The 14,437-nt window shown below is 42.0% G+C and overlaps 1 protein-coding gene across 1 annotated transcript in view; it reads left to right on the forward strand.

Annotated features, from left to right (window-relative positions):
- Positions 1 to 14,437, forward strand: part of OSBP2 (oxysterol binding protein 2) — a 277,980-nt gene that overhangs the window by 51,293 nt on the left and 212,250 nt on the right. Inside the window, 2 exon segments of the mRNA XM_020996548.2 lie at positions 12,834 to 13,042; positions 13,310 to 13,342. Coding sequence (XP_020852207.2) covers positions 12,834 to 13,042; positions 13,310 to 13,342 — 242 coding nt within the window.

Raw genomic sequence — 14,437 nt, forward strand, 5'->3', positions numbered from 1 at the left:
AATCTGAGCCAAGAGCCAACATTTTTATAGCACTTATTCTATACCAGACACCGTGCAAAGTATGTTGCAATTATTATCTCAATCTGATCCTCACAACAACCCTGGGAGGTAGATCCTGTGATTATTCCCATTTTGCAGATGAGGGAACTGAGGCAGAGTTTAAGTGGCTTGCCCAAGGTCACATAGCTAGCTAGCAAGTTATCAGAGGCCATGTTTGAACTCAGATCTTCCTGACTTCAAGCCTGGTTCTCTATCCACTGCTCCACCTATCTGCCACTAGCCTCTAGTGAAATGAGGAAATGATTTTGTTGCTGCTGCACTTGACATGGTTATGTCATGTTTGCATATTTTGCTTTTTTCATTCTGTACAGTTTTGAGTGGCTGTCTATAGTTCCCTGAATTTTTCATAGGTGTTATTTCTTACAGTGAATGTCCCTATTATTTTCCTATTACTGTGCAGGTTGCCACCATCCTCCCAGTTACCTAGACTGGTATCCCAGGTGTTATCCTCAATTCCTCACTCTCACTCAGCCCCTACCTTCAATCTGTTGCTGATTTCATCTTCATAACATTTCTCAGGTACACACCCTAATCTCCTCTGACAAGGCCACCACCCCTGGTGCAAGCTGTTACCACCTGATGGCCAGACTGTTGCCACCAACTGCTGGTTGGTGTCTCTACCTTACTCCTTTCCCCATTCCAGTCCATCTTCTGCTCAGATATCAAATTCATCTTTCCAAAATGTAATCGGATTGAATTTGACCATGGCATTCCCCTGTTCAGCCAACTGTAGTAGCTAGCTGACTGTTTCTTTCAGGATCAAACATAAAATCCTGTTTGACTTCGAAAGCCCTCGTAGCCTGGCCCTTTTCTTGTTCTCCTGTCTTCTTCCACGTTACTCCCTACCTGTACACACTCTGTGATCTGGTGACCCTGGCTGCCTTTGGTTCCTCAGACTATGCGCTCCATCTCTGGACTCACTGTTCCCTGTGCCCAGAAATGTTTCCCTCCTCAAATCCCTTTCCTTGCTTCCTTGGCTTCCTCCAGTGATAGCGCCCTCTCCAGTTTATCCTGTGTATATTTTATTTTTACAGTTGTCTTCCTCATTAGAGAGTAGAGCCTGCCTTTTACTGTACTTTTTTTTGGTGTCCCCAGTGCTCAGCACAGGGTGTAGTGCGCGGCTTAATAAATGCTTGTTGACTTCCTGACTGTTGACAGGAAGAGTATTGGACCCCGTACGCATTCTGTTATTTATACAGTGAGTAGGTTCTGGCCTTGCTTCTGAACCAGCCTGGCTGTGTGATCCTGAGCAAGGCACTTAGCCTCCCAGTTCAACAGGCAACTCTGTTAGGCTGAGTTACAGAATTGTTTCATTTAATTACCAGGAACTTCCTGCACTGATGGAATCATAATTCCAAACCAAAATACATATGTAAGAAGAAAAAAAGCAAGGTGAGTTACATTTGGAAAGTTGCTACTGGATGCAAAAACTCCTCTTTTCAACACCAGTATTCTTTTTTAAAAATTAAAATTTTTGTTCTTCTGAATTTAAGAAACACCAGTTAGCCAGTTACAGTATTAATCAAACTTAAGCCTTTCAAAGTTTACAGTGTAAAGTCATCATTGTAGTCATTATAATAAATATTCTCCTGGTCCTGCACATCTCACTTTGTGTTAGTTTGTTTGGGGCTTCCCAGGTTTCTCTGAATCCATTTTTAAAGTTATTTTTAAGACATAATGATATTATATTACAGGCATAGACCGTAATTTCTTCAGTCAGTTCCCAATTGATAGGCACAGCCTTAGTTTCCAGTTCTTTGCTACAACAAAAAGTGCTGTGTTATATGTGTATATATGTAAATACACACGCACACATGTTTACATATTTGTACATATAAGTCCTACAGTTATTCTTTAAAAAAAAACCCCAAACACCCAAGCTACTGATGCTTTGTAGCCAAAGGATCCAAGTTCAGATGCCACCTCTGACCCTTAATACCTTTGGGACTTTGGGACAGCCGTTTAAACTACTTGGGCCTCTGTTTCTCATCTTTAAAGTGAAGGGTTATGTAGAGACTCACATGAATGGATGAAAGGGAAGCGAGCAGAGCGCACAGTGTGCACAGTAACAGCACCACTGTGCGCTGAAGAGCCGTGACTGACCTGGTGATCCAAGACAGTCCTAAGGACTCCTGATGAGAAATGCGATCCTTCTCTAGAAGACAAGATGATGAAGCCTGAGTGCAGAGTGGGAGATTGAAGCGTACTTTTTGTTAAACTTTATTTTTCTTGTTTTTGTTTTTTTTGTCTACGTTTTCTTTCACAACATGACTGATATAAAATACGTTTTGCATACCCGTACATATGTGACGGTCAAATTGCTTGTCTTTTCAGTGAGGAGGAAGGGGAGGGAGGGAGAGAACTTAGAACTCAAAGGTTTAAGAAACGAATGGTAAAAATTATTTTTACACGTAATTAAGGAAAATAAAATATTTTTAAAAAGTAGCATATAGCATACTTAAATAAAATGAGGGGGTTAGGCAAGATGGCCTCTCAAGTCCCTTGTAGTTCTAGACCTGTGACCCTCCAGTCACCTTGTGACAAGTTCAGTCACGCAAAACAAAGGAACACCTGAATCACAGTGTGACGGCGTGCTTCATTGCCAGTAGACAGGTCAGAATCTTGCTTCAGCTTCTCTGTAGTCAGAATTGGTCAGTGCGTCCATCAGGGCTCTAAAGTTTTTCACCTTCTTTTCTTTTTCTCTTACATTATTATAGTCACTATCAGCACGCATGTTCTGGTAATGCTGTGTGGTTGCAAATCTTGGAAGTCTACAGTGGCTGAAGAATCAGAATTGTGGGAGACCTGAAGGAGAAGTGGAGAGACACCTAGTGGCCACAAAGAAGCTGTGTTGTAGTTCCAGTTAATGAACTAGGCTCATGAAATGTTGTTAAGGTAGTAGATTATCGAGAGGATTCCAATGAATGGAAACATAGAAGGCTCAGACTTGTCGATTGAATCAGTTAATCAAGGCTGTAAATTAATTGTGAATAAATACTGAATCAATTTTGTAGGAGGAAGGTGTTTAGATCATTGGATAACGACATATGACATTACATAGGAGGTGCCTTGTGAATGCCTGAAAGAACTGGGCATACCTTTGGGCCTGTATATGACACAAGACAGTTCAGAATAAGTACTGGCAGTAGGTCAGTCTAGCTCGTGGTGGAGTACTCGCAGCTGAGTCCTAGACCAGGAATCATGTGAGGGGGCGGGGGGAAGAGTCTCTCATCTTCCCTTCCATGGATGACTGTGGGTTTAGGAGATCCATCAGAAGTCCCCCTGGTGACTGGGACTCGGTAGTCGTGTCCACAAGCTGAGGAAAAGCAGCCTCAGAACTCTAGAAGGGTGGGCACTAGCCCATGGAGTCTGGCTGACAGAAGAAAAACTTAATTACAGCGCAGAGGGAGAGAAGAGCTTCTAGTGGACAGGATCTTACCCTTTGGCCACATGTGCCCTCTGCAGTGGAGCCCACCCTCTGTGGTGTGCCTTGTATGCTAAAGGGAAGAGGGAGCCCCCAATTTGGGGGGTATATTTCATTAATGACTGTCCTTGCTATATCCATTTGCAGTTATCCTTTCTAAAAGCTAATTGAATCTGGCTGATAATCAGTTAGAAGCACAATGGATAAGGACTTGTGATCAAAAGTTATAACCCACCCTCTCTCCTCCAGCCCTCCAGCCTTAGAACCCTGGAACCCTGGAGGTAGACATCATCAGTCATCTTCTGGGTACCCAGCACACCATTGTGAGAGGAATTTGAGGAAAGTAGCCCTAGAGGGGGTTTATACTGTGGTAGGTAAAGTTTTTGTATAGCACTCAATCCTTTCTGCACCTTCCTCTTTTAACACTTGTGGGGGAGTTGCAGTGTAAGATAGACTTATCTATCTTCTCTCCCCTACTCCACTTTTTCTCTGAATATTTTGATGCCACATGTTAAAACAATGAGCTTGCTTTTTTTAGCCAGGGGGAAATAAAATGACCCCCAGGGCCATGTTTCCTTTATTTTAGGGAAATAAAAGTTATTACAATTACAATAGCTTGGAGCTCCCCGTCAGGAAATTCATGACGATCAGGCAGAGATTTGGCTCTGCACTAATTAAAATTTTGGTTTAACTCTATTGTCTCTTCATTTGTCAGGCAAAAATTAGGAAACAGGAAATATGTAGGTAAAAGAAGCAAGCAGAGTAGATTATAGGTCCATTTACTCCAGAGGAAGTGGGGGGTGGGGGGAAACAGACTTTTTTTTTAATTCCCCAAGTTCTTCAAAGGAAGATTGAACAAGTAGCTTTGTTGGTTGCTTTGAAATGCCTGTAGGTGTCTCATGGTCCCCAGTTTCTTTCTCCTTTGCCGCAGCCCAGCTCTCTTTTTACTTTCTCCTTTCAGCTTCTCTTTTCACCTATTGCTCCTGAGTTACCTTCACTTCTGTCCTCAGTGGCACTTAATAAATGTTTATTGGTGGATTGATGTTACCTATTGCTACTGGTTCTTCTCAACTCAGCTCATTAAGTCCTGGCAGGGGGCGAGGGGAGTTGTCTCTCTGTGGCTGCTCAGCTCTTGAAGCCCTCGCTCTTTGCTCTTGACTCATACCGCAGACTGTGTGTACCCTCAAGAACACCTAGGCGTGGCTCAAGTCCACCTTCCGGATCATTAAAGTTCCTAATTACTCTCGATGTTTGTTCCTGCCAGCTACAAGTCCCAGGGCTTGCAGTCAGTTCTCACACCCTTATTACAGATGAATAAATGAAAAGGGATTTATCAGACATCTGCTGTGTGCCAGGAGCTTTGCTAAGCTCTGGGATTCAAGGATAAAAAGCAAAAATGGAATGATATGATTAGGAAAAGAGTAAGACTGGTTACACGGTACAAATGAAGGATAACAGATCAGTGGTCCACTAGGAACCTCAGAGTATTAAAAGACTTCCTTTTCATGGTTGTGTATTCTTTGGAAAAAATCCATGGGAAGCATGGACTAGCATTGCACAGGATAGATAGGCCTGGTTAGTTTGGGATCCATACTGAAAGAGGAATGCCCATAATCACATTTCCTTTGATGTAAAAGTTTTATGTGGCCAGTCATCAAACTTTAAACTCCCTTTAAACTGCCATGAATGTCTGGTATGAAACTACTGTGATTCACTGATCTACTTTCTGTTTTTAAATTCGGGACAGTATGGCCTTCCTATTTCATAGGATGATTTGAAATATGAGGATTCAACTCTCCTTTCCAACTTTTTCATAATTTCCATTGATTTTCTTGACCTTTTTATGGGAACTTTATTTTAATTCCATAGACTATTCTGCTAGTACCTTGATCTTTGTAGCGTTATATGTATACATTTATGAAGTATTATATATTATTATATCATTTTTATGTTAGCTCATCCTAACCAGGATCACTGAATATTACCCTTTTTGGTTTTTCCTTCCTTTTGGGGGGATTGAACCTGTGATTTAATTGGTATAGTGAATTCTTAGGGGGGAAACTCTTTGGCATCTATTCTCCAGTTTATGGTCTGAGAAAGTTGCCTAGTGGCATTGAGAGATTGTGAGTCAGAAACAGAATGTAAGCCTGGTTTCCTGACTTGGAGGAGAGGGCAACTTTCTAGTCACTATGCCATATTACCTCTCTTATTTTCCGTTTTCCTTTATTTCTGTAAAAATTGAAAGTTTTATAGTTGACTTTATGCAAATCTGGTGTATTTTGATATATTAACTCCAATATATTGTTCCATCAATTAGAATTTATTACATACTTATTATGTGCCAGGCACCATGCTAAGCACTGCAGATGTAATTACCAAAGAGTAAGATGGCCTCTATTTTCCAGATAATATACATATCATTTGGTTCTCCCAAGGACTTTGTGAGGCAGACACTATCACTGTTTTACAGATGAGCCAAGAGCCAAGTGGGTTGCCCAGGGTCCTGCATCTGGTCAATGGCTGAGGCTGGATTCAGATCCAAGGGTTCCTGATTCCCACCAGTACTTTGTGTACTTTGCCTAGGAAAATGCAGCATGTTCACAGACAAATTAATACAGGATAGATCTTAAAATTGGGAGGTGGCACCTGAGCTAAGCCTTGATGGTTGGTAGGATCCCAGTAGGTGGAGGTGAGGTAGATTTGGTTCCTAGCATGGGGGACCTGTACAAAGTGAGGGAGACGGGAGATGATATGTATATAGAGAACAGCAAAGACGAATAAAGTACATGAGACAGAGTACTGTGTAATTAACTGGGGAGAGAGAGAGAGAGAAAAGGAGAGAAAGGGGAAGAGAGAGGGAGGGAGAGAGAGAGAGAGAGAGAGAGAGAGAGAGAGAGAGAGAGAGAGAGAGAGAGAGAGAGAGAGAGAGAGAGAGGCAGGCAGGCGGCCTATTATCAAAAGTTTTAACTACTGAACAGAAAATGTGTGTTGTAACCTAAAAATAATGGGGAGCCATTGAAGTTTTTTGAACACAAGACTGGCATAGTCCTACTTGTGCTTTAGGGATATAAATTTGGGAGTTATATAGGAAGAATGTGGATTCAAGAAGGGATGGATTGTAGGAGAGCCAAGAAGGCATCAGCAGTTAATGGCCTGTCTTCACCAAGTCTTCCAGACTAATCAGTGGTGCATCGGATACATTCTTGAGGAAAGCCTGAGAAGGAACCCAGCAGTCTTTGCAGTGTTACTGCATTTTCATCTTCCATCCCCATATTTTCAAGAGTATTCTTCATGTGATTTTATCGAGCAGTCATCACAGAATACCATTCTCTGGACAATGAAAGTTGCAGGACATGCAGAAGAAGATGTTGAAGTGAATGAGGAGTGGGAGTTTATTATTAATGGAGAGGCAAAAAGGCAAAGGAAGACATTTTACTAGAGCATTTCCTCTTAAGAGTATTTATCTCTCAGTAGGCAGTTAAGAGACATTTTCTTAGTATAAACACAAACTATCGCTGCAGGCTTTGTTTCAGATTCTTTCCCGTGCAATAGGGTTATCATGTCATCTTTGCCATACTGTGTTGACATCTCATGGAGATATGAAAGTGACTCTGAAGGTTATGCTAGAAAAGCACAGGGTCTATTGGGTCTTACCATGCTGGAAAGCATTTAATTACAAGCTCAGTGATGGACTATGTCTTGACTCTCTGAGGACCAGCCTTGTTATTTTTGGAGATATTCATCACCTCGAAACCAACTGCAGGTGATGGTGATTTCAGTGACAGCAAGTCACAAGACCACCTAAGTTGTGAGAGGTTATAATCTGTGTCATTGAAGGGAATAAGTACTTTCCACAGACAAAAATAAATATCATCGAACTTTGTCTGGGTATCTTTATATTTATAGAACATTCTGTTCCTACAGAGTTGACTATGAAATGGATCTGATTTTCAAGTTGACTTTTATTATAAAATCATTGGAAAAAAGTTAGACCTGTCATTAGATCAGTGTTTGTTGCAGTACCAGGAGTGATTTAGAAAGTTTTTTTATTGATATTTCCTGTCTCTTGTATCACCATAGACATCCCCAGTATTCTTCCTTCTCCCAGAGAGCAATCCCTTTGAGTTTCTGTTCAATTACTCTCTCTCTGTTCTGGTTTTGGTGAGTTGCTTTATAGTATAGTTTGAGGTCTGCAAATGCTATTCCCCTTCATCTTACCCTACTTCTTTTCATCATTTCCCTTGATATTCAAAGGAAATCAAAACTTGCAAAGTATGCATTCTAACTCTTTCCCCTAGGCACTTTCTGCCACAGCCTCGTAGGGCTTGACCCATGAATTTCCCTTTCCACTGTGCCTTACTCCCAGAACCATGCCGATTATTGCACCATGTCCTTGATCATGCAGCCCACCGCTGATCTATACCCTCCCTTTTTTCCACATTGGCCTCAAAATCTCCACCCTTTGTCTATGCTCTTCCCCTCTCCCAGGTGCCAGTTTTCTGTGGCCACCCCCTCGATTCCACATCTCCACCTCCCACCCCAGTAGGATGAGTAGACGTTTCAAGCACCCTCAGGCCGCACCTAGTATAAGCTCCTCATGTCTCTTCACATTACCATCTCTCTCTACTCATGGGAGCGTTCATCAGTGGAACCCTCTCCCACCACCAAAGCAAGACCTCCTTCCTTTCCTAACCCTTTTCAGTCCTTCCCTTCCTTCTCCTCACCTATTCCCTTCTATACAGGTTCTTCTCTTTCTGAGACCACAAAGGTCACTTCCCTTCATTGCTAGCCCTTGCTTTGATCCTGACACATCACACACTCCTCTCTGCCCACCTACTCCCCTCTCCCTTTTTTGTGTGCCTTCCCTTGTTATAATTTAGTTCCACAAAAACAAAGAAAACATTGATTTACCTTTAGGCAGGCTTTCTTTAAGTTCTGTCTATAGTGCCTCCTGTCTACCTCTTCACCATTACCTCTATCAAATTAGTACCTTTATCCCTGTCTCCTTGTGTACCTTTAGGGAAAAAAAGGTCTGTTATTGGTGTCTTTGTTGTCCTTCTGTTGCTGTTACTGCCATTCCCTGCTGCATCAAGAAAACACAGGATCTCTGTGAGCCAGCACCATGCCATCCATATTTGGAACCATTTTTACAGTGAATGGAGAAATATATATTTTTTTAGGCAATTGGGATTAAGTGACTTGCCCAGGGTCACACAGCTAGTAACTGTCAAGTGTTTGGTCTGAGGCTGAATTTGAACTCAGGTCCTCCTGACTTTAGGGCTGGTGCTCTATCCACTGTGCCACCTAGCTGCCCCATGAATGGAGAAATATTGAATGCTGTGCATAAGTTCACTTACCTTGGTAGTGTACTTTCCAGGGATGTCCACGCAGATGATGAGGTTGATACGTGCGTTGCCAGAGCTGGCTCAGTGTTTGGGAAGCTCCAAAGGAAAGTGTGGGAAAGAAAAGATATTAGATTGGCTCTGTAGACTCTCAGTTTGGTAGGCATTGTGCTGACCTCATTGTTGTATGCCTATGAAACCTGGACAGTCTACCAGCATCATGCCAGGAAACTGAATTACTTCCATTTGAATTGTCTTAGGAAGATTCTGAAGATCGCCTGGCAAAGGGGCAGCTAGGTGGCGCAGTGGGTAGAGCAGTGGTGCTGAAGTCAGGAGAACCTGAGTTCAAATCCAGACTTAGACCAAACACTTGACACTTACTTGCTATGTGACCCTGGGCAAGTCACTTAACCCCAATTGCCTGAAAAAAAAGAAAATCACCTGGCAAAATAAGGTACTGGACCTTGAGGTCCTTTCTTGAGCTAAACTGCCAAGCATTCAAACTCTTGTAGAGAGCACGACTTTGATGGGCTGGCCACATTGTTGGAATGCTAAATGTATGTTTGCCTAAAAGACTATTTTACAGACGACTCATACAAGGCAAGCACTCACCTGGTGGTCAGAAGAAGCGATACAAGGACACTCTCAAGGTATCTCTGAAGAACTTTGAAATTGATCTTGAGACATAGGAGACACTGGCACAGGAGTGCCCCACATGGTGTGCCCTCATCAAAGAAGGTGCTGTGCTTTGGGAGTGAAGCAAAATTGCAGTAGCTCAAAAGAAACATGAGATACACGTATTTAGAGACATCTCCACTCTAAATGTTCATATGGACTGTTTGTGCCCAGCCTGTGGGAGAGCCTTCCCAGCTTACATTGATCTGATCAGCCACAGCCAAGGACATGCTGTACCTTGACCCTGACATGGTAATGTCACTTTGGTCCTCTTCAAGAATGAAGGGCAGCAGCCAGCCAGCCAGTCCGCCAGCATTTCTGTTGTTTGGAGTGTTTGAGAATGTGATCATCTCCCCGGTTCTCATTTTCTTTTGAAAAATGTTTCATGTGCATCTTTGGTTTTGAACTTCCATCTTTTTCATTTATGGTTAAATTCAGGCTTCCAGAGTAGGTCACCCCAGGCTGTTATTAGCTCCATTGCACTTTGGAACACATTAGTTATTCTGTTTTTCTCTCATGTTTTCTAGTGTGTACAGAATAATCTTGTGTTATTCGAATGTTGTTTCCTTTGTATTTGAAGATCTTTGTCTCAGTGGCTTACAGAACTTGTTTCTGAGTCAAATTGTTGAGTTTAACTACTATATGTTTTGGAGTTTGCAGCATTAGATTTTTTTTCCTGGAGGTGATCTGTGAATTCTTTCATTTGGTATTTAATTTTTTATGTATAGAAGTTCTGAACAGTTCTTTTCTATTATTTCCTTCTTTACGATGATGGTGAAGTTTTTTTTGTCCTGTTATGTTCTTTTGTGAGACCTGTCTTCCTTCTGTCTCTACACATCCTGTCTTCAAGATCGGTATGATGTTTTGCTTGCATAGTGAACATATTTTCTTTTAATATTTGTCTTCTTCTAGATTGCCCTTCACTTTTGTGTATTCGCATTCCCAATCTGTTGTCCTCACTTGTTTCTTTGGCAAGACTTGCCATTACAGAATTCAGTTTTTCTATTCTGCCTGTTATTTTTGTTATGCAGGCCATAAATTCTGCCCTCAAAATTCTAATTTCTCTTTTAAATCTCTCAGGAACAGTGTGTTGTGGTCCCATATTCTCTTCAAATACCACAGAGTCCTCTCTCTCATTCTGCCCCCCCCTTTTTTCCCAGTATTTATTCCTAGGTGTCTGAACTCATTTACTAGATCTGGAGGCCATGTTTCCTTCAGTTGTTACTCTTTTTCCTGTTGATTTGTCTGTTTATGTTTCCTTTGGAAGATGACATGAAACTAGGTTGGATTGCCAACATAGTCAGAATTTATAAAAACGTTGACCAGCTAGAGCATTTATGCAAATCAAATCAAATGAAAATTTTGGCCTGGACTTGTGCTTTCATCAAAGTGGGGATTTCTCAAGAAGGAAATTTCTTACGCAGATGCCAGTCAATAACTGTGGTGCAGCTTATAGTCTGCAAGAATTATCTGGGTTAGAGACTCAGAGTCACACACCCAGAGACAGGCCATGAATGGAGGTCTACCTGAATTCAAGGTCAAGGCCAGCTCTGGATCCATTTGTGCCATATTGCTTCTAAGATGAAATTTAATAGGATTAAAAGTAAAGCCTAACACTTGGCTTCAAAAAATGAACTTTAAGTACAAGGTGTTGGAGGCATGGCTCAACATGGGGAGGACGAGAACAAGCATTTATTGAGTGCCTACTATATGCCAGGCACTGTGCTAAGTAAGGCTTTACAAATATTTCATTTGATCCTCACAACAAGTGAGGAAACTGGGGCAGATTAAGGTTAGATGACTCATACAGCCAGTACTTATCAGAGGCTGAATTTGAATTCATTTCTTCCTGACACCATGGCCAGCACTCAGACACTGTCTATTTCAGCAGCAGTTTTACTGATCACTGACATCATCAAATATCACTTTGTCTAAAAAAGATATGGGATAGGGTGGGATATCTGACTCTTCATGACCCCTTTTGGGGTTTTCTTGGCGAAGATACTGGAGTGATTTGCCATTTCCTTCTCCAGTTCATTTTACAGTTGAGGCAAACTGATGCAAACAGGGTTAAGTGACTTGCCCAGGGTCACATAGCTGGTAAATGTCTACACCCATATTTGACTGAAGAAGAGGAGTATTTTTGAGGTGGGATAGGGTGGGGTGGAGCAGCTATGTAGATAGAGTCAGGAAGACTCTTCTTGATTCTCCCCCCTCAACCCCCTATTTTAGAGAACTTTAAGGTCAATAAGACATGTCCCCTACATTTATAATAAACCATGGAAGAATGGAATATGTCAACTTTTCATTTAGATGAGAATATTCCAGAATGAGGAACATTCCAGAATGCTGAGTCCATCTGGTGAAAGCTTGTTGAGGAGAAAGAGCTTGATCTGGGCCTTGGAGGATGTGTAGACTTTCAGCAAACAAAAAACAAAATAGGGTTGCCGAGGGGAGGACACTGGGTGATGTATTTATGGAATGGCCTTTGGGCCATTCTGGCTGGAGCAGAGTATATGAGAGAAGGCTTGGACCAGATGATGGAAGGCCTTGAATGCCAGGCAGATTCTGACTGGCAGTCAACACTACTTTAAGTTAAAAGCACTAGTTCAGTCTTAGATGAAGTATGTCTCAGGATACTGAAAAGAACTGGTATGTGTTATTGCTGAGTAAAAGTCAGTGACCTTGGAAAAAATCCTGGAGGGATGTTAGAGTTTTAAGACTCTTATCAGGCCAATGAGCTTGACTTTGATTTTTTTTCCAAGTTCTAGAAAAAATTGTGGAAAGGATGGTTAGTGAAGATCGAGAAAAGAAAGCTCCCTGGCTGTGTCAAGAACAGTTCATGTCGTAGTAACCTAATTCTTTTTTTGACTGGAGATATTGTTTACCCAGATTCTAAAAAGATTTTTGACAAAAGTTTTTCATATTGTGGACAAGATGGAAAGATGTTGGCTAGAGAATACCACTAGGTTTTTGAATAGATGGCTGACCTGTACTGAAGCTGTGCTTTATGGATATTAATCTGATAGATTGGAAAGGAAAGAGCCTGGAGCAGGGGAAATGAGTTAGGGGGCTCTCATCGAGTAATGAGATGCTGAGCTGGTAACACTGCGAATATGGTAAGAGGGGAAAGATGAGAGAGAGAGAGAGAAAATGATGGTGGAAACAACAGGAGAGAGAGACAGAGATAGAGGGGGACTTTTGTCTGTGGTTAAAGATGGCATTGACTTTGGTAGTGTCAGCCCTCATTTATTTTGATATAATTATTCATTTCCCCCTAGGAATGTGGAGTACGAGAGATTTACCCAGTTTCCTTTCTTGTCATCATGCAGAAATCAGGGGGAGATGGCTTACAACTGTCGTGCAACAATCAACTTATCCACAGCTCATTTTGACCGTGAGGATTCCTGTAATATTTTGCTGTCCTATGGGGGCAGGACATATCACCTAAAGGCCGGATCAGAAGTGGAGAGGCAGCAATGGCTCGGTGCTTTGGAACTGGCGAGGGCAAAAGCTGTCCGCATGATGAGCTCTCTGTCAGGTAAAGTCCTTTGCCCAGGGTACACGTGGCAGCTTTGCCTCATCAGGATGCATTCTGCAGAAAGTCTAAACAACCAAACAACTGGGAGGGGGTTTAAGAGGTTTTCTTAACTGTAGTGGGGACTTGGCCCAGGGGAGCCAGCATTGTTCCTGTCCAGTGTGTACTAGCTTTGTGTGTGAGTTTTTGCATTTTATAAATGCCTACTGTTGTTCCAGATTCCATAGATTATACAGCAGTGAGACTTTCTCTCTTTCTTTTTTTTTAAAGGAAATCGGGAATTGCAGTCAGTGCTCACAGGAGGTACTTGCATGGGGTTCTCATAAACAGCAGTGGAGTTATAGTGGGGGCGGGGTTTCTGTGCATGCTTTTCGGTCAGGATTTGGGTTGGTCAACCTGGACAGATCAGGGCATTTCAACAGGCTTCTTCAGATCAGACTCAAGAAGCAGATTTAGAGCATGATCTAAAACCTCATAACTAAGCAAAAGGAAAAACTGCGAGGAGTTAAAGGACTGGCCCTGATTTTGGGGACAAATATAAATTCAGCCAAAGCAGGCCAATAATTGGGTGAAATGCAGGAGCTGTTCTCGGTGTCTGTTATTCCCACGTTAGGCCCTTGACATAGCTGGTCAGCATGTGGTTCAGACAGATCCTGTCTTCCTGACCTCTGTGTACAGAAGAAACCAAAGGTTATTGAGCCTTTCTTTGAAAGATCTGAATGTGCTTGCTGTCTTTCATTCTAGCCTATCCCTGGGCATTTTCCAAGACTGAATTTGTTTAGTCTCAGTGCTGACTTCACTCATTACTTTCATGCTTTCAAAATTCCCCTTTCTTGTGGAACTCCTTCACCAATGCCAACAGTAGATAAATCTGAGGGAATTGTTTCAGACACATGAAGTGATACCCAGGATCATACATTGGTGTCAGAGGTGAGATCTGAAGACATGTCTTCCTGACCTCAGGCCCAGAATTCTACCCTCTATGCCATACTGTGTCTGTAAGAGTACGAGGATTTAAACTTAATTCCCAAGAATACTGGGAATTGAAAGAATATCCTCCCATTTTTTCATGTTTAGCTCTGTTACTGATCTTCCAAGGTAGTCCAGCTCTTTCTGATGCTGTGAAATTACCTTAGTGTGCCCTAAACTTCATGCAGTTGATACAGTTAAATCTTAAAAAACTTGAATCTTGGAACTGGAGAGGACCATAGATCATCTATGCCGCAGCTTTCGTTTTACAATGAATTGTCTGTGATCCAGAGGGGAAAATCCCTGGCTTAAAGTCAGACAGCAGATTCATGGCAGAAATGAGATAAGATGACCACTTGGCTGCTGTCATGAAGTTACTCTGATGCAGAGGATGTTAATGTAGAAGAAGAAAAGTCTGGGATGTTAGGA

Source organism: Phascolarctos cinereus, unplaced genomic scaffold (genome assembly GCF_003287225.1).
Source record: "Phascolarctos cinereus isolate Bilbo 61053 unplaced genomic scaffold, phaCin_HiC Scaffold_4;HRSCAF=312, whole genome shotgun sequence".
NCBI lineage: Eukaryota > Metazoa > Chordata > Mammalia > Diprotodontia > Phascolarctidae > Phascolarctos > Phascolarctos cinereus.